This window comes from Vespa velutina, chromosome 25 (assembly GCF_912470025.1).
Source record: "Vespa velutina chromosome 25, iVesVel2.1, whole genome shotgun sequence".
Taxonomy (NCBI): Eukaryota; Metazoa; Arthropoda; class Insecta; order Hymenoptera; family Vespidae; genus Vespa; species Vespa velutina.
The window spans coordinates 1,148,739-1,173,738 of record NC_062212.1 but is presented as its reverse complement, the minus strand read 5'-3'; the positions used below and the strand labels follow the sequence as shown (position 1 = coordinate 1,173,738).

Below are 25,000 nucleotides of genomic sequence, written 5' to 3'. Positions count from 1 at the left end.
TTAATTTCTTTTTTTTTTTTTTTTTTTTTTCTTACGAATCTAAAATTGTAATTTTATAATCTAGAAAAAAAAAAAAAGAACAAACAAAACAAAATTAACCTGAGGAGTCTGGAAGAAAAAAGAAAATTGATTGTTGTTTAATGTAAAACTTAAAACTTTTGGGCCCACTCGATACGACATAACAGACCCTCTCCCCCCCCCCAAAGGACCCTAAGAGACCCTAAAAGATCCTTCCTTCGTAGGAAGTGTCAAAAAACTGAAAGAAAAAAAAAAACAAAAAATAAAAGAACAGTTCAGAGGTGAAAAATCGCATGAGAAAATATTTGTCTAATCTAATGAACGAATCCTCAACCCAACCCATCTACCCAGGCCCATTCTATCTCATCCAATAATACTCCGCAAAATTTCAATAATTAATTTTGCATTTTCTATTATTTTTAGATTTCTCCTTTATCTCTTTTAATTTGAATAAACGTATACGTGCACATATGTTTAGAGTGTCTCAAAACCAACGGAATCGGTGCCGGAAACTACCGAAACTGGTCAACAAGGAACACGGAAGCAAAGTAAAATCACTATAATACCGTCTCAACCAAAAAGTGAAAAAAATCTTAATGCCGCTGCTCCCACCGCGGCTGCTACTGCTGCTGCTGCTGCTGCTGCTGCAACAACGACGACAAAGACAAAGACAACAAGTAGTACACCTCCGTCATCAAAGCCACGAGAGAATGGACGACAGGAGCCAAATTCGAGGCCGCAACTCGAGCGACAAGTTCGCATTGAGAGATCTCGATCCCGAGGTGACACCGTACCATTATCCAAGAGCGAAAGTTCAACTGGTAAGATTCATCATAAAATAATGAGCCACGTTTACAAAAACAAAGCCCACATTTTTCTGTTCTGCGCAAAAAGAGAAGAGAAAAAATAAAAAAAAAAAAAAGAATCCCTCACGGGTCTCTCGAGTTAACAAGTTAACAAATAATTTCATAAATTGAACCTACGAAAAATATTCAATCTCATTCCAAGAAAAAAAAAAAAAAAAGTAACTATTACAATACCAATATCACTGTAATGATTAAAAAGGTTGGGTCAAATGTTCATTGTCGATTTCATTATAAGTCAATGAATCATTCTTCGAGACTATTCGATCAACCCAATTCAAGAGACTATTGCTATAATAGCAGTAATAATAGTAATAATTTAATCAGCTAACAATCCGTACGAAAAAAGAAAAAAGAAAAAAAAAAATAAGTTAATAATTCGAAAAAAAAAAAAGAAAAAAAAGAAGAAAAAAATAATTGACATTTGACGTAGGCTGAAAGAAAAAAAAGAGAACATTTTTGGATCGATCTAGCAACTTTTAGCCCAGCCTGTCAAAACATAGAAAAAAAAAAAAAAAAAAAAAAAAAAAAGAATAAATAAAATAAATGAAACAAAATCAGAATATAATTCGTACGAATCAATTCAGCGATAATTATAATTTTCTGATTGATCCAAGGTGCCCCAACGTTGTCAAAGAGTTCGTCTAGGGCGGCCATTCCACCCCCACCCCCACCAAGGCCACCCCCACCACCACCAAGTCGTTCAATCCTTAAGGATATACCGCCATTGACCGAGAGTCAGGAGAAACAATTGGAGATGTTAAAATCAAGGCCAAGGAAACGTCCCGATTGGGCGAGCATGATGAAGGAGGTTGAAAGTGGTAAACGTTTAAGACACGTCAAATGCAACGACAGAAGTGCACCCTTGATCGAGAGGGTTAACAAGGTCACAGCTGATCCAGCAGGTGATCTACGATTTTATCACAATCCTCCTTCATCCATTTAAATCAAAGATTATTATATATGTGTGTGTGTGTATCTTTCTCTCTCCCTCTAATCCTATATATATACGACATTGTCTGACAATTTTACCCCACCCCTCTCACTCCTCCCCCTACCCACCTAATCCAACAGCACATATGTAAATTTAATTACCCTGTTAATGAGTTATATGTTCAATTAACGTTTCCCATAGGATTGTCTTTTATTATCGGATATCTTGTGTCTCTTGGGATTACAAATATCCCAATCCTCAATTTGCTTTTATATTATCTTTCTTCGACACACACCACACCTCCCTTGCCCTCCCTCCTCCACCTCCTCCTCCTCCTCTCAATCTCAGAACAATGAGGAGAACCTTACTACATGGGTGTTTTGTGTTTTCATTGTTAAAATATTAAGCCAATTAAATTGCTAATTGTATATCGTGGAAATTAACCATTAGTTTATGTCTCTCTCTCTCTCTCTCTTTGTGTATAAACCATAACCTCCTCCTCCTCCTTACCACCCCCAACTCCCTCATTGCCTTCTCTTTCTATTTCAAGTACGGTCTTTCTTTTTTCCTTTTTCGTGCGATCAAAGAAAAGAAAGATAATTAATGTGCCAATGATAAATTATGATTAGCATGATATCATAATTGAAGGTTTGCTGTCAAGGTTTCCCCCCCCCCCTCTTCCTCCCACCACTCCCTACCCTCCCCTCCATTAGAAAGGATTTCTACGTAATCTAACAAAGATTTGATTTCCTCATATTTCTTTTTCTCTTTCTCTCTTTTTATTTGATTTGATTTTATTTTATCTTTTTCCTTCCCACCCCACCCCCCTACTTTTTTTTTCTTTTCTTTTCTTTTCTTTTTTTCTTTTTTCTTTTTTCTTTCTCTCCCCATTTAAAACAGGCAAGGCCCACTTCGTATTCGAGTCAGAAAAGTCAAATATGCACAATCAATTGCTGAAGCAGATTCAGCAGGGTGTCAAATTGAAAAGCGTTAAGACCAATGACAGATCCAAACCTATATTGGAGGGTCTTAGGAAATTTAGAAGACAATTGACGATAGAGGAACAAATGCAAAAGGTTGAGGTCGAAGATGAACCAGATGATGTAATAGACGACGATGACATAGACGCAGTCAGGGATGATTTGCAAAGTACCAAGCAAATGCTCGCAATTGAGCTTAGAAATAAGGAGGCATTAGAAAGGGAGAACAAAAGATTGCAGGTGATAATTTTTTTTAATATTTAACATTGATTTTTATCATTTATACGTTTAATAGATCAATATATTTTAGAGGAATCTAAATGAGATTAGATTTATATTGAGAAAAAAAAAAGAAATAATAATAATAATAATAATAATAATAATAATAATAATAAATATAAATGTATGAATATTTTTCATTTTACAGGCAAGAATTTTAAATCTCGAAGCAGAGGTAGAAAGAACGAGATCGCAAAAGAACGTACAAGAGTATAAGCAACAAGAGGAAAAATTAACGGAATCATTGAAAGAGGAAGCTCGTGCTGCAAGGAAGGACGTTGAAAGATTAGAGAAGGAATATGCTAATACGGCTGAGGAAAGGGATAAGTATAAAAATGAATTGGAGGAAATGAAAAGGATCTATAACAATTTGGAGAAACGCATGAAAGCTGGTAAATAAATTTTGTGGAAAAAAAAGAAAAAGAAAAAAAAAAAAGAAAAAGATTTTCATTCGTTGAAATATATATATATATATATATATATATATCCTTTTAACAATCTAATTAGCTTTATTATTTGCAGCTGCACTAACTGCGTCTCAATTTTCTATTGCTTTGCTTCAACTGGCTATAATCAGCTTCTACTAATTATGCTTTTTAGGAGAGGGTTGGGTTGATAACTTGGATGATGATGATGATAATGATAATGATAATGATAGTGATGATGATGATGATGATGATGATGATGATGATGATAACGATACTGAACCAATTGTGGAATTAGCCGAGGATAACACAGAAGAGGCATGGTACAATTTTTCAGGAATGGCACTGGCTGGTTGTCCAAGCGCAAAAGACGTCGCAAGAATAGCCTCTCAAAAGAATATGGAAAATAAACAACAGGATATGAGTGAAACTGAAGAAGAGTTAGAAGAGGAGGAAGATGAAAGTACAGAGGAAGAGGATGAAGAAGATTCAAAAGCATCTACGGAGAAACGTTTGCAGAGAGAAATCAAATTACTTTCTACCAAAGTAAAGAACTTTATGTGAGTAAAATTATTTTATATATATGTATATATATATATATATATATATATATATATATATATATATATATATATATATGTATAAAGAGAGAGAAAGAGGAGAGAATAAAAAAAAAAAATGGGAAAAATAATCCATAAAAAATCTAATTAAAAATAATATTTTTTAATATCAAAAAAAAAAAAAAAAAAAAAAAAAAAAAAAAAAAAAAAAAATAGGGACAAAGCCGTTAATGCAAGAAAGGAGAGGCACGCATTGAAGGAACAGATAAAACAACAACAGAAATTATTAAAAGAAGAGAAACGTAAGTTTAAACATTTGCAAAAGGAAGTCGACAAGATGGCGAAATTAATGGCCGACGCTGATGGCGACGATGAAGAGGAAGAAGAAGAGGATGAAGAAACGGAATCCGAAGAATCAGAATCTGAAGAATCCGAAGAGGAGGAAGAATCTGAGATCGATGAAATAGGTCATACTATTGAACAAGAGAAAGATATTTTACAGGTAAACATTGTAATATATACAAATTATATAAATAATACGTTCTCTCAATTTTTATTTTTTTTTTGAGGTTATCCATTGATAATCTAATATTGTATCTTTATTTCATTTCATTTTAGAAACGTGTAAAGAGACATGAAAATCGATTGGCCGCTTTAAAAAAAGGTAATTATCTTTTAAAGGCACAAGTCGATAGATTAAAGGACGATTTGGCCAAACAACGAGAAGAAAGTATTACGTTGCAAGAAGATTTGGATTCGGTTTTAGCAGAATTAGGTTAAGTTATGATATAAGTTCAATAATAATAATTAACTCTTTGATTGCGACGCTTCTTCCGATCTTAAATTATTATTAAGATATTGTGCGACGTAATATTCACCGAGGAGCGTGTGTGTTACATATACATATATATATATATATATACATACGTATGTATATATATATACATTCATTCAAAGGGTTAATAAGTACAAAACGATTGTATACATTAAACATAGTGAATCTTATGAATGATAAAAAAGAAAAATAATAAGGAAACCACTTTCGTGATACAATACGCATAATCATATACCTACGTTTGATATTAATCGATTTTAATTATAACATTTATTTTGTAGCATAAGATATATATATCTTAATAGAACATAAATATTATTTTATAAACAACAATAGCAATTTATCGAATGTATAACGTATCCTCTTAGATTAGGACTCGACCAAAGTAAAAAAGGGAGGGGGGGAAAAAAAAAGGAAAAATTAATCTGGTTTTTTTTTTCTTTTTTTTTTTTTTTTTTTTTTTTTTTTTTTTTTTTTTAAGTTTGCATCAGATATATATGAACGTTATTTTTTGTTTGTTTGATATCACGCATTGTAAAATATTATTTTTTAAATAAAATAATTAGATACCCATTGATTATAACGAATAAGACTTTTGAATAAATTTATCAATATATAATGTAAAGGTGTAAGAAGACTTACATGTTTCACCTTCGGTGTACGTTTACGAATTGATTCAAAATTCACTCCAGAATCCTTTTGCCGATTGCGTCGTTATATAAACTACTGCATACATATATCATTGATTTTCTTTTCTTTGAAAACACGTTAACATGCTCTTGCACGTATTTCAACTAATGCTACTCACACAACATTGAATACTAATATAGGTTGGGTACGCGATCGATTATTTATCAACAGCGACATCTACAAACTAATTTAATCCATGTATTTCATTGGTTGATTGTATCACAGCTAGCATCTGATTGGTAAAATTTAGAAAATAAATCAACAGTTCTGTTATATTAGCATAATATACGAATTAATAATAGAAATTAATATTATAACATAATTATGACGTATCTTCGTGAGTTATGTTCATTAATAATGATTAATATTTATATTTTCGAGGTTACACGTTTTAAAGTTTAGACTATTATAGCGTCTAAAACTATTCACGTATTTTATTGGTCCGTCGAAACTTAGCTCGCATTTGATTGGTGAAATTTAGAAAATAAATCAACTGTGTTATTACACTACCATAATATACGAATTAATAATAGAAATTAATATTATTACATAATTATGATGGATATTCGTGAGTTATGTTCATTAATAATGATTAATATTTAAATTTTCGAGGTTACACGTTTTAAAGTTTAGACTATTATAGCGTCTAAAACTATTCACGTATTTTATTGGTCCGTCGAAACTTAGCTCGCATTTGATTGGTGAAATTTAGAAAGTAAATCATCTTTCTTGTTACGGCATTATATACAAATTAATAATAAAAATTAATATTATTATATAATTACGTTATAGTTATTGATAATTATCAATACATATACTAAGATTATGCGTTTGTGCATTTCAATTATGGCGTAACATATCTGTGACGTCATCGTATCTGCAATCAAATTTGAATTTACGGCGGGAAAATTAGAAAGGAAAGAAAAAGATTCAAGAAAAGACGGAATGAAATTTTTGTGATATTGACGACGTAAGATATTGTTTTTATTTTTATCTAAACAAAAAAAATTTAGGATCCATTGATAAAGGTGATATAGTAATAGTTTCTTTTTTCTTTTCTTTTTTTTTTTTTTCTTTTTTTCTTTTTACAGTTAGGACAAAAAACAGAAATTCTCCTTACATAACTATTCGAATACATTTCAAAATATTTACAAAATAATTTCAAGTTAAACATAGTTACATTTAGAATGTGGTGATATGAGATGGGGCGGTGGGAGAGATTGTTTGATAATATATACTTTCTTACCGAAGACATTAGCAATGATAATTTCTAATCAAAAGATAAATTTAAGTCAAATTGTACTAAAATATGAAATATCTATAAATCTAAACGCAGAACATCAACATTATACGTATGCTATGTACATCCTTTTTTATTTATATAGTACAGAGAGATGTTTATTTATTTTTTTGCTTTTTTTTTTTTTTTATTTTTTTTTTTTTTTTTTTAATTATACCCGACACAAACTGATTTTTTTTTCATATTTTCAGTAATGCAAATACCAATTTTCATATATTTATATTTTATGTATACATATATATATATATATGAATGAACTTTTATACATGCATATCAAAATGGCTATGTATTTTTTTCAAAAAAAAAAAAAAAAAAAAAAAAAAAAAAAAAAAAAAAAAAAAAAAAAAAAAAAAAAAAAAAAATGTATATATATATATATATAGTTATGCTTGATAATATTTAATAGCAGGTATTTGCATTATAATTGTCAAGTTAAAACATGCGTTGTATTTTTTCTTTTCTTTTTTTTTCCTTTTCTTTTTTTTTATTTTTCTCTCCTCTTTTGTGTTGAATAGTAAATATTCAATATTTGGGTATTTGGTACGAATGAAGATTTGTTCCATAAAATTCAAATTTATATTTTGAAATATTATATATATATATATATATATATGTATGTATACATATACATGTGTGTACATATATACATATACATATATGTGTATATATATATATATATCACTATTATAATATCTAAATTACATTTACTATACAATGGTGTTACAATATTACAACCTCCATACTCATTTATCTTTCTAATAGAAGCTTGAGCTATAAAAATTAGACGTTGCCATTAACAAATGTTAGAGCACGAGTCAAAAATGAATGAATTAAAACAAATGTCTTTCATTGGAAAATCTCTCCTTTTGTATTTTGTTATTGTTATTGTTGTTGTTGTTATTTTGATTCAATTAAAATGAGAAACAAAAAAAAAAAAAAAAAAGGAAGAAAAAAGAAAAAGTGAGAGTGATTTAAGAAAAAAAAAAAAAAAAAAAAAAAAAAAAAAAAAAAAAAGGACTAAAAGAAAAATACTTTTGTTTTTTATACAAAATACTTATAACATAAATAATGCGCTTGCACATCGCATAATATTTATGCATACGACTAATTAAATTATAAAGAACACTTATAGTGCGTTATAAATAACATCTTGTTATGAATCTTATTGCTTAATGCTATTGTGTTGTTTTTTTTTCTTCATCGTTATCTGCATATGTGTATATTATATATATATATATATATATATATACACACACATATACACACACATATATATATATATTTATATAATATATAATATATTAAAGAAGAATTGAGAAATACTTAATAAAATCAAGGCAGGCTTATATATACATTTGGTTGCTTAAAACATGATAATAGTTTTCTTATGTAATATGAAATAAATCCGGACATTGATATATTATTAGTGGGGAGGAAAAAAATGAGAGAAGAAAAAAGAATTAGAAACAAAAAATAAAAAAAAAAAAAAAAAAAAAAAAAAAAAAAAAAAAAAAAGAAAAAATACATCATCTCACGTGAGCTAATCTTTTTATATTTGCTTGCATTTTTATAGCATTGCATGCATGTAAGTTTACTTTTTTTTTTTTTTTTTAATTTTTTTTTTAACTTTTTTTTATTTTTTTATTATTATTATTATTATTATTATTATTTATTATTATTTATTATTATTATTATTATTATTTATTTATTTATTTATTTATTAATTTATCTTTCATGAATCTCAATTTTAATGTTCATCATAATACATTCTCTCAGATAGGATTGGATATATATATATATATATATATATATATGTATATGTATATGTATATATATATATATATATATATATATATATGTTTGTTCTTTTGCATATGATTTTATTTAAGATAAAAATAAAAAAAAAAAGAAAAAAGGAAAAAAAAAAAAAAAAAAAAAAAAAAAAGAAAGAAAGAAAGAAAGAAAGAAAGAAGGAAAGAAGGAAAGAAAAATAAAATAAAATAAAATAATATAAAATGAAATAGAGTAAAATAAAATGTGAAAATGAACGCGATCCAAAAAAATAAAAAAAATAAAAAGAAAAAAAAAAGAAAAAAGAAATAAGAAAAAAAAAAAAAAAGAAAAAAAATGTTTAATTCTTTAATATCATTTAAGTAACGCTTTAAGGAATAATTTTAATCGATGCTTAATGATTTGATGGAATGACTCATTCTACTATCGTCTAATTGAGTATGTTCGACCGAATGTAAAATATATATATACACACACACACACATATATATATATATATATATATATATATATATATATATAACGTTAGGATAAATTAAATGTAGGAAAAAAAAAAAAAAAAAAAAAAAGAAGAAAAAAAAAAGAGAAAAAATAAAAAAGAAGAAAAAAAAAATGTAAAAATGTATGTTAATTTGTTTTCAACGATGAATCTATTTTACTCAGAATTAATTTCTCATTAAAAGCCGATCGATAAAACAATTATTATCTATTATCGAATTGACTTCTTTCATTCTCTCTCTCTCTCTCTCTCTCTCTCTCTCTCTCTCTCTCTCTCTCTCTCTCCCTCTCCCTCCCCCCTCCCCTCTCTCTCTCTCTCTCTTTTTTTTTGTTTCACATTATTTAGATTAAATTTAATACAAGCAAACATAAGAGTTCTATGACTGAACTGTTTTTTTTGTTGTGTTTTGTTTTGTTTGTTTTTTTCCATATATAAATAAATAAACCGGTTGATAGTTATTTTTCACTGAAAGATTGCCCAATCACTTATCATACTTTGTTGTATATTATTTTATCCATTCCATTGATTTATATCTGTGACATAATTGCACCGATTTAAAACATACCATACCATATTATTTTGGCACGTTCCTTTCACGTAACTTCCGATTTAATCTTTTTCTCTTCTACTAATTTAACATCGGTCACATGCAAATTGTGAATACTTTTAGCAGCAAACTTTATAACCGATTGCGTTGACACTTGCGTGGTATGTCTTAAGTCCAAACGTTTAAGCACTTTACACCTCGCAAGATGATCTAACGTTATCTCTGTAAGTAGCCTGCAATTGGATAAATTCAATGATGCCAAATTAGTGACAGCTTGTGCAGGTGGTGTTGCCAATTGTGCTACACCAGCATCGGTAACTCTTCCACAAGAAGACAAATCCAATGTTTCAATATAAGGCAAATGTTGAACGATATATCTTAATGCTATATCTGTTATGTCGCATCCTGCCAATGATAAGTTTTTCAAATGTTTAAGCCTGGATGTTTTGTCGATTAAACCTGGTCTTGAATCTGTTGGAGAACTGAGAACCTCTCTTAAACTTGAATCGTTTAATCCAGAAACATGACTCAAATCAAGAGTAACAAGTGGAGGACAGCTACAAGTTCTTAAAGCGCAAACACCTGTCCACGTGCAACCTTGTAACGACAAAGTACGAAGTTGTGGTAATCTACCTAATAGCCAAGCAAGCTGTCTCTTTGTTACATTAGTCCAATCAAGGGATAAACTCTCTGGTTGTCTTCTTGCTATACCAGTTAAATGTGAGGCAGTTAAATGTGAATGTGACATATCAAGTTTTCTCCATAAGCTTGGATCTATACTATACTTTGCCCATGTACGACAAACAAGGGCACAATTGGCCAAGTCTTTTGCATTCAAAAATCTAAATACAGCTAGAATAGCCGTTTTATCATATGCTAACGATTGTCCATTAAAGTCTGACCCAGATCTTTGTACAGGGGGTAACGAAATGGGTCTAACTACCACATGAGGCCTCTTCAATGATTTACTACTTGAACCAGTTAATTGCACTGCTAATTGTGTACGCAAAGCAGTCCTTTGTTCACCTTCAGCTGGTTCCCTATCATTCCATGTCTGTAATTTTATTTAATTTCATTCAGGCTTATCTTAACGGTTTCTTATTATTTAAATCTTTTAGTCTTCTAGTTCGCTTACTTCATTCGGATCAAGTCTTGATCGTTTACTTGGGGTTGTCGCTCTTTCAGAATCTGTTGTAGGTGTTGAAGATGCAGCACTAGATGCTGAAAGTTTACGAGCACGTGCTTTTGGCTGTCGTGGCCTGTAATCTAAATTTCTACCACTTTCACAACATTCAGGACACTCCCAACTATTCGGTAGATCATCACTAACAGTTATTCTTTGAGGATCCAATCCTATACATTCTGGATGGACAATATCAAAACACACAGAACATTCAACTAATCTCGATGGTGCTGTCGGCGTAGGTTTACCTATATAACAAAAAAAAAATATATATATATATATATTAATAAGATATGAATATTTTTTGAATTTTAAACTATAATCAAAATAGATATAAAATAATAATAAAATACCCATTAATGGAGCAGGTTGTTGACCCCAACCATCCAATTGGCATACTTTACAAGCTGCGGTAACTGGTAGCATGGGCCTAAGGCACTGTCTCATCAAGCATGTTTGCTTTGCACGTCCACTACCACCAAATTTGACCATATCTTGACAGTACATACATTCACCGCAGTCTGTTCTTGTACATGCTTCACACTTCTTGCATCTAGTACGTCTTCTTCTTGGAAATGCTCTTTCTGATTTCTCTTGCGAATGATGCCTTTGTATTTTCACGAATGTTTTCTTTGTTATTCTCATGCGTTCCTGTAAAATGATTTTTTTTTTTTGTTTAAAAAAAAGAACCACAGAGAAAAAAAAATATATATATATATAACAAACAACGTCACTTAAATCATCATAAAGAAATAACATTCAAAATTTATTATAATTTTATTCATATTTACTCCTTCTGCTATAGTCAATGCTGGCGGTGGTGGTAATACTGGATTACCAGTTACAGCTGCTTCTGGACTGTCATGTCTGTGTTGCTCAACCAAACATCTAACGTCATGAATCAGGGCAACGGGATCGTGTATTAATTCAGGCACATTCTTTTTAGTAGAGGGCAATGAGTGCAGGTACATTACTATGGCTTTTAAACCATGTAATTCGTATGGCGTAAGATGGACATGTTGAAGATGTTGAGGAACTAAATGTTGCCTTTGAGATTCCGATATATCTAAATGACTTCTACCCAACAGAACGTGTACGTATCTTTCGAGAACGTACCTAAAAAAAAAAATAAAAAAAAAAAAAAAAAAGTAACATAAATATTAATTAATCATTAAAATTAATATACCATTGCAAAATATTTTTATTATTTTATAAATATATATGCGTACCATAACATTTCTGTAAAAAATGGATAGCGAAATTTCTGAGGCACTTTTGTATGTTCCTCAACTTGGGCAACTTTCAATTGTTTTTCAATACCAAAACTATGAAGAAAATTACCACCAAATACCAAAGAATCTTGAGGCGTATAAACGGCATGTATCCATCCGGTTGGTATAAACAATGTCATTCCTGCGGTTAAACTTATTCTACCGCATCTATCAACCATATCACCAAAAAATACATCTGACTGTTTACCACTTAATACCCATTCCTGATACAAAGCCAAATTCTTTTCAGTGGGTGGTATTAACCAAAAGATTTTTCCACCTCTTAATATATGATACCATACACTGGTACCGCCAAAGTCAACGTGAAAATCCGTATAACATCCTTTCACGGACATCAAACAATATTTCTGTACTTTAGGATACATCATATCTTCTAAAAGATTTGTTGATTCTACTTGGGCTTCTTTTAAATGTCTTGGCCATACAACATCAACCCAATCAACCTGACGAACAAGACTCGGTGATTGTACATAATTTTCCAATTTAGTATGACTAAATTCCAATGATATAACATTCAACAAACGTTCCTTATTTTGATCCTCATAATATTTTTGCCATTCCTTCATTGTCATATCCTCATTCTTTTGCGTATTGACGTCCATTACGTCTAATATCCTTTTAGAACCTAATCCAAGAGTATTAATTTTTTTTTTTTTTTTTTAAATAGACAAAAATATTTTATTTATATATATATATAGAAATAATAACATACCAACGCAAGTTCTAACATCATTGACGGTAAAGTTGGAACTAGGTACTCTCAATCCTAATCCAGATTTATCTCTAAATAATAATGGTATACCAAGACCATGCTTTTGTAGATAAGCAAGATTCAGTTCTGATCCATTCATTTCACGGAATAATCCATTAAAATGACTTAGATCATATCTATCGCATTCTATCTTTTCATCAAGTTGGAAAGTTCTACGTCCTTCAATTTCTTCATCGCCAATAGCCCAATCATCCGAATACAACTTTTTCGTTCTCTCTCTCTACAAATATATATACACATATTATATATATATATATATACATATATATATATGTGTATATATGTATATACATATATGTATATGTGTATATATATATATATGTATATATACATGATATATAAAAAAGAAAGAAAAAAGTAAAATAAAAAAGAAAAGACAATGAAATTTTTGATTTCTTATATACATATATATATATATATATATACACACACACACATATATATGTATATATATATATATATATATTTCTTTTCTTTCCCTCTTCACACGTATTAACGATAAAGCAAATAACCTAACCTATACGATATTAATTACTACATCGTAAGTTATTGTAATTTTTTTTTTCTTTCTCTTTTTTCTTTTCTTTTCTTTTCTGTTTTTTTTTCTTTCTTTTTTTTCATTTTTTTCCCCCTTTATTTGATTGTTACTATGTAAAAATGTTTGTTTACCAATTGACGCCTTTTTGGCAGCGAAGTAGAGTCATCGGCCATTGTGGACATGCTGTCAGAAACGTATCATCGAAAACTCATCGAATACTAGAAGTTCTTTAATTCACAAATATCGATACGATTCTTACGTCGATATATAAATCAGTTCTTCTTCATTATTTACATGTCACAGACGAGTAATCGAAATTACAATGAACTTTTCATAGATATTACTTGCCCAACGCCATTCCCTCGCCATTTTCCTGCCGGGCAGTGTTACCAAAACAAATTCTCGACACGACCAAAGTCACAATGTTTCTTCGAAATCTCACGTAGGCCACTTTATTAGTTATATATATAGTACTGTAAGTCGATAAAATTTATTAACCTCCAAATAATTTTATATGAATAATATACGATTATCTTAACGTAGAGTATATTTTTCTCGTCTTTTTTTTTCTAACCTCTTATAAAGAAGCAACAAAAGTCAATCAATATAGATGCCCGCTTGATTAAATATCTCTTTATTTTTTTTTATTTTCCTTTCTTTTTTTTTTTGTTCCTTTTATATATTTTTTTTTTTCTTTTTTTTTCCCCCTCCTTTCCCTCCTCTTCCCCCCTTCCCGCCCCTCTCCATCTCGCCCCCTAAGCATCGGAAAATACAATTCAGTTCCAATGGGATCTTGAACATAGGGATATTTGAACTTTTGTCACTAGTTTTATCGTTGGGTGATTTAACAGAAATCTTAGCCTTGTTGGTGAATTAAAAGTATAAACGTGTACTTTTTTACGTTCAATTGAAATTTCCATATTTTGACAACTTCAATATTACTTCATGGATGGATTATTGATGACGTTGCAAGTTGAATGTTGACAAATATTATTTTATTTTGTAATATTGAAATAATATATATATATATATATATATATATTATATTGTGATTATAATGTTGAGTTTAAGGGATAAACAAATAAATGCTTTGAAGCAAATGTTAAATTTAAATCAACCTGAAGAAAAACACGATGAATCAATACCAGCATGGAAAATATTAATATACGATAGACTCGGTCAAGATATTATTTCACCATTGATATCTGTTAAAGAATTGAGAGAATTAGGAGTTACTTTACATATGCAATTACATTCGGATAGAGATTCCATTCCTGAGGTACCAGCGATATATTTCTGTGCACCTACCGATGATAATCTTGGAAGAATTGGACAGGATTTACAAAATGGATTATACGATATGTATTATTTAAATTTTATATCACCTATATCACGACAAAAAATGGAAGATTTAGCATCGGCAGCATTATTAGGTGGTGTTGTATCCAATATTCATAAAGTTTACGATCAATATTTAAATTTTATTACATTGGAGGATGATCTATTTATATTGAGACATCAAAATAGCGAAGTTATATCATATCATGCTATTAACAAAGGTGACGTGAAGGATAGCGAAATAGAATCTGTTATGGAAATAATAGTAGATTGTCTATTTTCTGTTTTTGTTACAATGGGAACGGTTCCTATTATACGCTGTCCTAAAGGTAATGCTGCTGAAATGGTAGCAAAGATGATTGACAAAAAGATAAGGGAAAATGTTTGGGACGCAAGAAATAATCTTTTTGAAGGAGAATCATCAGGTGGTCATTACAATTTTCAAAGACCTTTACTTATTGTTCTTGATAGAAATGTTGACATGGCTACTCCGTTACATCATACATGGACTTATCAAGCATTGGCTCATGATGTATTAGAAATGGCATTGAATAGATTAATAGTAGAAGAGAATATAGGAAGATCACCTGTCGGTGGTACTCGTTCTAAAACAAAAGCTTATGAATTGGACACCAGGGATCGTTTTTGGTGTCAACATAAAGGTAGTCCATTTCCTAGAGTAGCAGAAGCTATTCAAGAAGAATTAGAACAATATAGAACATATGAGGAGGATGTTAAAAAATTAAAATCTTCTATGGGTATAGATAATGAGAGTGAAGTTGCTTTATCTATGGTTTCTACAAATACTGCTAAATTAACAAACGCAGTAAATTCATTACCACAATTATTAGAAATGAAACGTCTAATAGATATGCATACGTCAATAGCTACTGGTATATTGAATTGTATTAAATCAAGACGTCTTGATACGTATTTTGAATTGGAGGAAAAAATTATGAGCAAACAAACATTGGATAGAAGTGTATTTGATACTATAAGCGAACCAGATTGTGGTACACCTGAAGATAAACTACGTCTTGCTATAATATATTACATTTGTACAAATATGTCCGACGCTGATTATGACAAATTGGAGGCTGCATTACAATCAGCTGGATGCAATTTAAATCCTTTGATATATATCAAAAGATTGAGAAGTTATACCAGAATAGCAGAAATTCAAAGTAATTATGAAGGTGGTGGTACTAAAACTGTTAGTATGTTTTCAAAATTAATGAATCAGGGTTCTTCTTTTGTAATGGAGGGAGTGAAAAATTTGGTCGTTAAAAAGCACAATTTACCTGTTACAAAAATAGTCGACGAGCTTATAGAATCAAGGATATCGTCACAAACGGAAGAATATTGTTATTTAGATCCAAAACAATTGAAATATTCCGAGCAAATGCCGAAAAATCGACCAACATTCCAAGAGGTTATTGTTTTCATTGTAGGCGGTGGAAATTATATCGAATATCAAAATTTAATTGATTATGTCAAGCAAAAAAGTGGTACAGGTGTTAATAAAAGAATTATATACGGTTCTACATCTTTTATAAATGGTAAACAACTTTTGAAACAATTGTCGTTGTTAGGACAGGAAGGAAACTCGTAAAAATTGTCAAATATATATATGAAAATGGTATATGAAAGAAAAAGAAAAAAAAAAAAAAAAAAAAAAAAAAAAAAAAGAAAAAAAAAATAAATGTAAAAAAAAATTTATTTATAATAATCTACGATATTAATGTATACAGCTTGTTAATATATTATTGATAGCTTATTCCTGTGAACATCTTGGGGAAAAAAATAAAAGAAGTTCATTATTTTCTATATAATTTTTCTCTCTCTCTCTCTCTCTCTCTCTCTCTCTCTCTCTCTCTCTCTCTTTCACGCACACGTAATTTATAGGTTATAAATTTCTATACATCCTCCACGTTTTTTTTAGCCGCCATATTTATAAGTTAACCTACAAATTAGGTAACTTGGTAATCAAAAATATGTTTGATCGATAATACAGTAACCTTTATTAAAGAAAATCTTATTTTATAAAAGTACGGAATACGCGAGTGAAATTATAATTATAATCAACAAGAAAAAAAAAAAATAAAAAAATATGTCAGCACATCGAAAAGAAAATTTGGATTTCGTCGAACGAGCCGACATTCCTAGAAATTTTCTCGAAGGCGTTAAAGAATTGTATTTGTCCAAACAAGAGGAACGGGATATCAAGTAAATATAATATGTATGTCGATAAAATAGATAAATTGAATGTATTGAAATTGAATTTATTTATTTTTTCCTTTTTTTTTCTTTTTTTTTTTTTTTTCTTCAAATTACCCGCTTTAAATAGAAAATATCCAGAGTGGGACGTTCCGAGAATTTCACCGGCATTCGAATTAATAAAAACATTTCGCGATTTGAATATTTCTGAAAAGAAATTACGTGAAAAATGGAACGAACAAGAAATCGAAAGAAAGGAAATGGACGCCCAATGGAAGGAATTACGTGAACAGGAATTAATTTTTCGAGAATCGTTCATTAAGTATAATAATTTTGTTAAAGAGAATCAAGAAAAACGCCAACGCTCGAAACAAAAAATTCTAGGAGAGCGGGAAAGACAAAAGCAATATCAGACAGATGTAAATGATTCAAAAAAAAAAAAAAAAAAAAAAAAAAAAAATGATCAATTTTTTTCCCCTCATTATTATTATTATTATTATTATTATTAGTAGTAGTAGTAGTAATAATTTTTAAATGTAATTAACATAAATGTTTGTTTAGATACAAAATTTACAAGGGAGATTGAATTATATGAAAGAAATTCGTGAGAAGATGGAAAAATATGTTGGAATATATAAAAAGTATCAAGATTATCTCGAAAGAGTTATCAGCGAGACAAAACAGTTTAGATCGATAATAGAAATTTTTGAGCGTTATGAAAATTTGATCGAAGTTAAAAAATCATTATCCAAACAGCAAGAGAAAAATATTGAATTATTGGAGGAGACCGAAGCAGAGATAGTATATTATATTCATTATTTATTTTCATTCTTTTTTTTTTTTTCTTTTTTTTCTTTATCCTTTTTTATTATCATTCTAACAATTTCATTGGATATTTTTTTTTTTTTTTTTTTTTTTTTTTTTTTTTTTCCCCCTAATAACATTCATTACTTTTTTTTAGTATCGCATGACGGAAGCCAAGTCGCAGACATTAATCAGATTGAACAACAAATTGTCAACGCTTCAAGGTAGATACGAGAAAGCGAAGGTCGAAGTATTGAAATGGGAAATTTTAATTATTAAAATAAAAGAGGCAGCCATAGGGAAATATTTAGAATTGGCAAGAGTTAAAGACTGTAGTAAAAATATTTATCATCAGATATGTAAAAGAAAGGAAAGATTACCTATATTAGATGACGACGATATTGAACATCAATTGCTCGAAATCAAACGTACTATATTAGAATTAAGACGTATTATATATACGATTAAAAAAGAGACAAAGAAATGACGTTACAATTGAGTTAAATATATATATATATATATATATATATTTTAATTATTAATAAATTTACATAATCCACGTCGATAGACAATATTACGTTTATTTATTTATTAGGGTTGGAAACTATGAAACGGGCATTTTTATTTAGTTATTTATTTTCATTCAACGCCCGTTTCATAGTTTTCCAACCTAATATATAAGTATTAGATTGGAAACTATGAAACGGGCGTTATTGTTTAGTTATTTATTTTTATTCAACGTCCGTTTCATACTTTCCAACCTAATATTTATTTGTATGAAAAAAAAAAAAAAAAAAAAAAAAAAATCAATAATATTCATTGATAACGCTTTTGTATGACTTTTCTAGCAGCCGGTAAATGACAACCGGATACATTATGAAGTAATTCGGAGAAATCACTTTCAAGACGTATTTTCAATTTCTCTATTGCTTCTTCTCGAGATAGAGGAATTTCTAAACCTTCGGTCATCACTTGCATTTCTTCTTTCTCGACGCAGCTAAATATATATATATATATATATATTTATTTATATTTGAATGTAGTCTCAATTTTTTGTTCTTTTTTTCAAATGAATGATGAAGAACATAGGAATGAATATAGGAAAGGAATTAATGAAGGGATTATTAACTCTCTATAATTCTCTATAATCTTGTATAAAGTATTGAAAATGAATTGTTTGATTTAACTCATGAGTTAATTTAATCCTTTCATTGATCATTGATTATTGAGAGTTAAAGGAATGGATAATAATTATTAAGGACTTACAGTACACAGGGTTGAGTAGGAGCAATTTCTGTGAGAGATGGAACTTTCAATTTTGGTTTCTTATCTTCGTCTAATCTCAATTGTGATGCCATAGTAGCTTTATCGACCCAATGAACTTTATGCATCATTTCTGTTATACGTTTCTCGATAATATTAAGATATAGCATAACGTTGCTCATAGTCACATGTGTATTGTCACCGAGTAATTGTAGAATAGGTGAATTATCACATTTAACAATTTTAAAGAGAGATTCTATACCTTTTAACATTCTCTCTATATCTTGATCGCACTAAATAGAAAAAAAAAAAAAAAAAAAAAAAAGAAAAAGAATTTTAAATATAAAAATCATTGTTTAAGATTAATAATAGAAATACAATTTTTTACATTATTAAGTTCTTCTTCGGCTTCATCGGCTAACTTTGTTTGTTCTTCCAATTGATCTGTAATATTTTTCAATGTTTCCACCTGTTGTTTTTCTCTAAACTCATGCAACATTCTTGCCTCATCAATGGCAATCGTCAATTCTGTCATTTTCGTTTGAAGACATTCCATTTCATCATTCAGTTCATTGACATAATTGAAAAGTGCAAAATTTTCTTCCTCTTGTTTAACAAAATAAGCTACAAGACTGTCAATATTGTTCTCCCCTAAATAACATTGAAATTAAAAAAACAAATAAATTATAGTAAAAATTATAATAAATAAAAATAAAAAAATATGATATTATTACCTGTAAATTCTTTCATCGTATTGAGAATATGAGTATAAGTAGCTATCTTATCTTGTTGTTCTTGTTTTTTAGCAGCTCTCTCGGCTTCCTGTTTAATTTGCAAGTCTATAGTTTTTCGATATTGACCTTTAACACCGAGAAATTCTTGTAATTTCATTTCGTTGTCCAATGTACGCTGAAGTTCACACATCTCTGCTTTATGAGCATCAAAATCTCTCATAGCTCTATAAAAGAAAAGAAAAGAAAAGAAAAGAAAAAAAAAAAAAAAATTTGCAAATAATCATTAAAAAAATGAAAGAGATACTAGAAATCTTAAAGAAGATAAAAATGATACTTTTCACGAAGTGCCTGAGTTTTGTTCATCTCTTCATCCCTTTGATTAAATGTTAAAGTAGCTTGTTCTATCAGATCATTAATAATTTGTTTTCCTGTATTCAATTGTCCAACAAGTTTATTCCAAAGTGTAGTAAATTGTGTTCTCTCTTTTAATAATGATTCAATCTCTTCACGAAGCTTAAAATTCTCTGCTATTATCGTATTAAATCTTCTCATACCAACTTCCAATCGATTTTCTAACATTGAAATGAGTTTATGTCGTTTGAAACTGTTCTCCTTAGCTTGTACATCGGTTGGAATTTTTCTTCTTAATACTGTAACTTCTTTCGTTATCTGTACAAATATATACATACATACATATATACATACATACATATATATATATATATATAAATTTAATTTTATTAGAATCAATTAAGTTTTCATAAGATGATAAATATAACAAAAAAAAAAAAAAAAAAAAAGAAAAAAAAGAAGAAAAAAAGAGAGAAAAAAAGAAAAATGAAAGAAATATGAAAGATTGGTAATACCAGTGACCTGTCCAATTTGCCTTTTAAGTTCACCGATTTGTTGTTTTTCAAATTTGATCGAATCAATAAATTTGGAACGTTGATCGAACAATTCCTTCAACTTAACGTCATCCATCTCATCCTTCTTAAGAAATGTCTTTGATTTGGCTGATTTAATAGCAAGCAATAATTCAGCTTTTTCATATTCCAATCGAGCAATCATAATCTGTTGATTACGAAGTTGAAGACTGCCTTCCTCAGAACATTTCATACGATCATTCTCCATTATCCTATATTGTCTCTTCAATCTGGTTAATTCAATTTCTGGCATCATCTCCATCTCTAAAGCATCCTGGCCAGGTCTTAAGAATTGCATTTTTATTTATTTATTTATTTTTTTCTTTTTTGATAATCCTATTTATTTACTTCTTCTCTTCTCTTAATTTTTTTTTTTCTTCTCTCTCTCTCTCTCTCTCTCTCTCTCTCTCTCTCTCTCTCTCTCTCTCTCTCTTTCTCTGTCTGTCTTTCACTTTCTCTGTATATTAATTAAAAAGTTTGATTTTCCTGTTGTAATCTTTCTGAAAATTGTATTATATAAATGTACTTGATGATTATACTTTTTCCTTTTTTTTTTCTTTTTCTTTTTGAATCTTCGGTAATATTGCCTATCAGGGACATTTGAGAAAGACATCTGCTGTCTATTGCTGAGTTTCGACAGCTGTTGTGTTTATATATATATATATATATATACCTATGCGTCCATCACTTTGTTGATTTTCTTGGTTGCCAGGCACACCAATTCGTTTCAGATACTATGCATTGCCTGGAAATCATCTAAAGAAAGAAAGGAACAGAGAGATAAAGAAAAAAAGAGAGAGAGAGAGAGAGAGAGAGAGAGAGAAAGAGAGAGGAAATAGAAGAAACTTTTCTATTCATTGGATATTACATTCATCTGTAGAAACAAGAGGATCTATTTGCTAATGTTTTGCTCAATATTATATAAAATATGGCTGCGAGTTAAATATAATTATATATGTTTTTAGATTCCGGTTGGACACGGACGATGAAGAAGAAGGCCTAAAGTTTGCGTCATTTAATTTTGCCATAAGCGTGAACTCGTAATTATTATTATTATTATTATTATTATTATTATTATTATTATTATCATTATTATTATTATTATTATTATTAATGTTGTTGTTGTTATTATTTTATTTTATTTTTTGTCTGATTCTTTTTTTTCTCCTTTTCTTTTTTTAGAGAGAGAGAGAGATGATTCAATTATGAAATTATATAATTTCTCATCTCATTTTTAATCCATGGATTTAATTAATGGTGATAGAAAAATAATGTTTGTATATACGCCACTGTTTTTCAATAAGTGTACAATGTATGTATATATATATATATATATATAATGATAATAAATATATATTAATATGGTAATAATGAGTTATGAAAATAAGATCTTTTAAAAAAAAATTATATACATATATATATATAAACAATTATATAAATATATTTTTTGTAATATAGTAATAATAAATTATGAAAATAAGATCTATTAAAAAAGAAATATATATATATATATTTTTTTTTTTTTAATATGATAATAATTATTCAGGTTTGTTAAAAAAAAGATTATATATATATATATTTTTTTTTTTTTACTTAATATGATAATAATAAATTATGAAAATAAGATTTGTTCAAAAAAAGAAAAAGAAAGATATTATAATAAGTGATTAAAAATAATGCAGTTTTTCTTTTATATGTGAAAAAAATTTTAACATAAATAATAAGTTTTATCTGAAAATAATTTTACCTCTAATATTATACTAATAGAAATATCTAATATAATTTAATCCATAAATACATATTATAATCTATATATATATATATATATATATATATATATATATATATATATATATATATGATACCATACAATATATAATATTATAATCCATAAATATATATATACATATGTATAAGTGAAAGTAAGAAAAATGTTAAAATAATGATTGAGAATTTTCTTTTTTTGCCATTGCAGATAAAAAATATCGAGATAAATACATTTAAAGTTGAGGAATGTGAGCATACATTGAGTACCACCCGGCTGAATATGATCTATAATGATTTCCGTGCGATCGACTCAGGTGCCTGCTGCCCGGCCGCCAGGTGTCGAGTGTAGTGGTGGTAAAAGCGTGGTGGTGGGGGAAGAGAGTTACATTAGAACATAGGAGTCGGTCGCGCGTGCGATTAGTTCGCAGACGGTGGGGAAGGTCGACGGGTCGATCGGTAATACAAAGGTGAAACCTTTGGCAAGCCGTTCACACGTTAGAATAAATCGATTATGCTGTATAACGTTTAACTATGATCTTTATTCTGAATATTCTAGAATATATGATTATGAATTAAGAAAATGAACAATACGCTCTTGTTACATATATATATATATATGTGTGTGTGAATTTTTTCAAACGCATATAATAAAACATTAATAAAAGATAACATTAGAAATATATTATCAGCTTGAATGGGAGATTTTCTAAGAATTATTTTCAAACGTTACTTTCTTTCGCGTAAAATTAATTTTAAATGGAAATTTATATCGTAAACATTATTGTACGATGGAATTTCATTATAGTTAAAAATAATTTTCAAATTAAAAAATTTATTTCGCGAATATAATTATATCACGTAATTTCATTTTGTCAAGATAATCTTCAGACGCAATTTTATTTAATATAAAATTATTTTCAAATCACCGTCTCATTTTGTAAAAGTAAATTTTCTAAGATCTAACTTTTTTCTTTTTTTTTTTTTTTTTTTTTTTTTTTAAATAACACACAGACGCAACTTCATTCATTTGTAATAATTATCAGACGCAACTTTATTTATTACTAATAATTTTCAAGAAAAAACTTTTTTTTCTATAATAAAAAATAATTTTCAAAATTTTATTCATATAAATATCATTTCAAGGCAAAACCTTGCTTATTTATTTATTAATTTTTTCCATTTTCTTTTTAATTATTCTCTATGTCAAAAATGTGAATTTTTGAAAGAAGAAACAAAAGGAAAAGAGAAAATAATTTTGTCGATCTTGTTTTTTAATTATTATTATTATTATTATTAATATTTTTTTTCCTTTTTATTAATAAAAAAAAAAAGAAAAAAAAAAGAGAAACAAATAGACGAATCAAACTTGTCAATTCGAAATACGCGTAATCAATCATATATATGTATTTTACGTATCAATGTATTTACACCCGCAATGCGCGTTAAACTCCCCGCTCCCCTCTCTATTAATCCGTAGATTAAAAGCCAACGACGACGGAGTTCTCGTCGTTGGATCGTAGAAATTCGGTCGTACTCGTCTATCTTCGGGTCAACTCGGGTGTGCGGGAGTACGTAGAGCCAACGTACGCCGATGGTATTCACGGGAAGACCTCAGTACGCTTCGAGCGTTCGTACGTGACGGACGCATTGATAGATTTATTTTCTTTCTCTTACGAAGTTAAAGAGGGGGGGAAAAAAAAAGAAAGAAATAAAAGAACGATGGATTCCGTAATATTTATTTTCCGTTCAACGTGCCCGCGGTGAGTCATTACCTGGCGTAACGTATGTGTATAGTAAACAACAGTCAGGTTATATACGTCGTCATAGTGAAGTGTTTCTATATATATATATATGTGTGTGTCTGTATATGTGCCTTTGAAAAATGTTTCGCATTATTTTATTTTTCGATATTTTTACGATGTGACAACTTTTGTTAAACTCAAACGTTATTTTATCGTAATTTCAACGAAAAAGAAAAAACAAATATAGATATATATATATATATTTATATAAATTATATACATATATATATATATATATGTATAAATACGCGTGATAAGTTATATATTATTTTTTTATTCGATACATGTAATAAATTAAAATATCGATAGGAACGATGAAAATAAAAAAGAAAGACAATAGCTTTGATAGATAAATAGATAGATGAATTTTGTAAAATGTTATTTGATTTCAAAAATTTTCACACACACACTCTCTCTCTTTCTTTTATTCTCTTTCATTACATTGGCTAATCTTATCAATTTAACGTCGCCATATTTAATTTATTGAGAGAGGGAGAGAGAGAGAGAGGAAGAGAGAGAGAGAGAGAGAGAGAGAGAAATAAATTTCGTAGAGAAATTTTATAAGGGTGGGGGGTGCTGTGGGGTGGGATACAAAAAGAAAAGAGTGTATCGAAAAAAAAAAAGAAAAAGAAAAAAAACGGAGAGA

The 25,000-nt window shown here is 28.8% G+C and overlaps 7 protein-coding genes across 19 annotated transcripts in view; 4 read left to right on the top strand and 3 right to left on the bottom strand.

Moving 5' to 3' along the window:
• Positions 1-5,107, top strand: part of LOC124957297 (golgin subfamily A member 6-like protein 22) — a 9,953-nt gene extending 4,846 nt beyond the window's left edge. The window contains exons 2-8 of the mRNA XM_047514223.1: positions 497-839; positions 1,499-1,786; positions 2,716-3,035; positions 3,223-3,466; positions 3,837-4,059; positions 4,276-4,561; positions 4,678-5,107. Of these exons, the coding sequence (XP_047370179.1) occupies positions 497-839; positions 1,499-1,786; positions 2,716-3,035; positions 3,223-3,466; positions 3,837-4,059; positions 4,276-4,561; positions 4,678-4,839 (1,866 nt within the window). The 3' untranslated portion in view covers positions 4,840-5,107. The remainder of the gene's footprint in view (positions 1-496; positions 840-1,498; positions 1,787-2,715; positions 3,036-3,222; positions 3,467-3,836; positions 4,060-4,275; positions 4,562-4,677) is intronic.
• The window catches only part of LOC124957298 (protein PFF0380w-like), a 16,762-nt gene extending 11,035 nt beyond the window's left edge, over positions 1-5,727 (bottom strand). The window contains exon 1 of the mRNA XM_047514224.1: positions 5,537-5,727. Coding sequence (XP_047370180.1) covers positions 5,537-5,538 — 2 coding nt within the window. The 5' untranslated portion in view covers positions 5,539-5,727. The remainder of the gene's footprint in view (positions 1-5,536) is intronic.
• Positions 5,728-9,224: 3,497 nt separating this feature from the next.
• LOC124957335 (jmjC domain-containing histone demethylation protein 1) lies at positions 9,225-14,195 on the bottom strand. Its single transcript, XM_047514300.1, has 8 exons — positions 14,081-14,195; positions 13,638-13,979; positions 12,909-13,188; positions 12,134-12,821; positions 11,696-12,020; positions 11,258-11,555; positions 10,857-11,152; positions 9,225-10,775 (listed from the first exon to the last, which is right to left on the bottom strand). Exons 2-8 carry the CDS (start codon positions 13,686-13,688, stop codon positions 9,768-9,770), a joined length of 2,946 nt encoding a protein of 981 aa, XP_047370256.1. The 5' UTR covers positions 13,689-13,979; positions 14,081-14,195; the 3' UTR covers positions 9,225-9,767.
• A 124-nt stretch (positions 14,196-14,319) lies between these two features.
• LOC124957336 (protein sly1 homolog) lies at positions 14,320-16,671 on the top strand. The gene has a single exon (XM_047514301.1). It carries the CDS (start codon positions 14,564-14,566, stop codon positions 16,454-16,456), a length of 1,893 nt encoding a protein of 630 aa, XP_047370257.1. The 5' UTR covers positions 14,320-14,563; the 3' UTR covers positions 16,457-16,671.
• A 133-nt stretch (positions 16,672-16,804) lies between these two features.
• LOC124957338 (coiled-coil domain-containing protein 42 homolog) lies at positions 16,805-23,403 on the top strand. Of its 12 annotated transcripts, none has more exons than XR_007103491.1 (6): positions 16,805-17,070; positions 17,192-17,480; positions 17,623-17,862; positions 18,023-18,089; positions 21,498-21,825; positions 21,968-22,058. XR_007103491.1 is itself a non-coding variant. In XM_047514311.1 (6 exons), exons 1-5 carry the CDS (start codon positions 16,955-16,957, stop codon positions 21,786-21,788), a joined length of 750 nt encoding a protein of 249 aa, XP_047370267.1. In that variant the 5' UTR covers positions 16,805-16,954; the 3' UTR covers positions 21,789-21,825; positions 22,761-23,403. The 12 variants fall into 12 exon arrangements, 8 of the variants coding, with proteins under 8 accessions (XP_047370267.1, XP_047370263.1, XP_047370266.1 ...); XR_007103490.1 differs by having other exon boundaries at positions 18,023-18,293; positions 21,972-22,058; XR_007103489.1 differs by having other exon boundaries at positions 18,023-18,293.
• LOC124957337 (coiled-coil domain-containing protein 63) lies at positions 18,692-21,533 on the bottom strand. Its single transcript, XM_047514302.1, has 5 exons — positions 20,736-21,533; positions 20,197-20,531; positions 19,863-20,086; positions 19,517-19,779; positions 18,692-19,421 (listed from the first exon to the last, which is right to left on the bottom strand). The coding sequence occupies exons 1-5, from the start codon at positions 21,081-21,083 to the stop codon at positions 19,128-19,130; spliced, it is 1,464 nt and encodes a 487-aa protein (XP_047370258.1). The 5' UTR covers positions 21,084-21,533; the 3' UTR covers positions 18,692-19,127.
• Positions 23,404-24,669: 1,266 nt separating the features above from the next.
• The window catches only part of LOC124957323 (bicaudal D-related protein homolog), a 31,192-nt gene continuing 30,861 nt past the window's right edge, over positions 24,670-25,000 (top strand). For both annotated transcript variants that reach the window (XM_047514269.1, XM_047514267.1), the window contains exon 1: positions 24,670-25,000. This exon is cut by the window's right edge. The gene's annotated coding sequence lies outside the window, so the exon portion shown is untranslated.

Bases quoted from the DNA above. Each gene is read 5' to 3' on its own strand.
- LOC124957335 (XM_047514300.1), bottom strand. From the start codon at position 13,688: ATGTCCACAATGGCCGATGACTCTACTTCGCTGCCAAAAAGGCGTCAA. The intron at 12,021-12,133 runs GTACGCATATAT...TTTTTTTTTTAG, and splicing joins TTTTTTACAGAAATGTTATG to GTACGTTCTCGAAAGATACG. The intron at 10,776-10,856 runs GTAAGCGAACTA...ATAAAATTACAG, and splicing joins CAAGACTTGATCCGAATGAA to ACATGGAATGATAGGGAACC.
- LOC124957336 (XM_047514301.1), top strand. From the start codon at position 14,564: ATGTTGAGTTTAAGGGATAAACAAATAAATGCTTTGAAGCAAATGTTA.
- LOC124957338 (XM_047514304.1), top strand. From the start codon at position 16,955: ATGTCAGCACATCGAAAAGAAAATTTGGATTTCGTCGAACGAGCCGAC. The intron at 17,071-17,191 runs GTAAATATAATA...CGCTTTAAATAG, and splicing joins CAAGAGGAACGGGATATCAA to AAAATATCCAGAGTGGGACG. The intron at 17,481-17,622 runs GTAAATGATTCA...ATGTTTGTTTAG, and splicing joins AAAAGCAATATCAGACAGAT to ATACAAAATTTACAAGGGAG.
- LOC124957337 (XM_047514302.1), bottom strand. From the start codon at position 21,083: ATGCAATTCTTAAGACCTGGCCAGGATGCTTTAGAGATGGAGATGATG. The intron at 19,780-19,862 runs GTAATAATATCA...AATGTTATTTAG, and splicing joins TACGATGAAAGAATTTACAG to GGGAGAACAATATTGACAGT. The intron at 19,422-19,516 runs GTAAAAAATTGT...TTTTCTATTTAG, and splicing joins CCGAAGAAGAACTTAATAAT to TGCGATCAAGATATAGAGAG.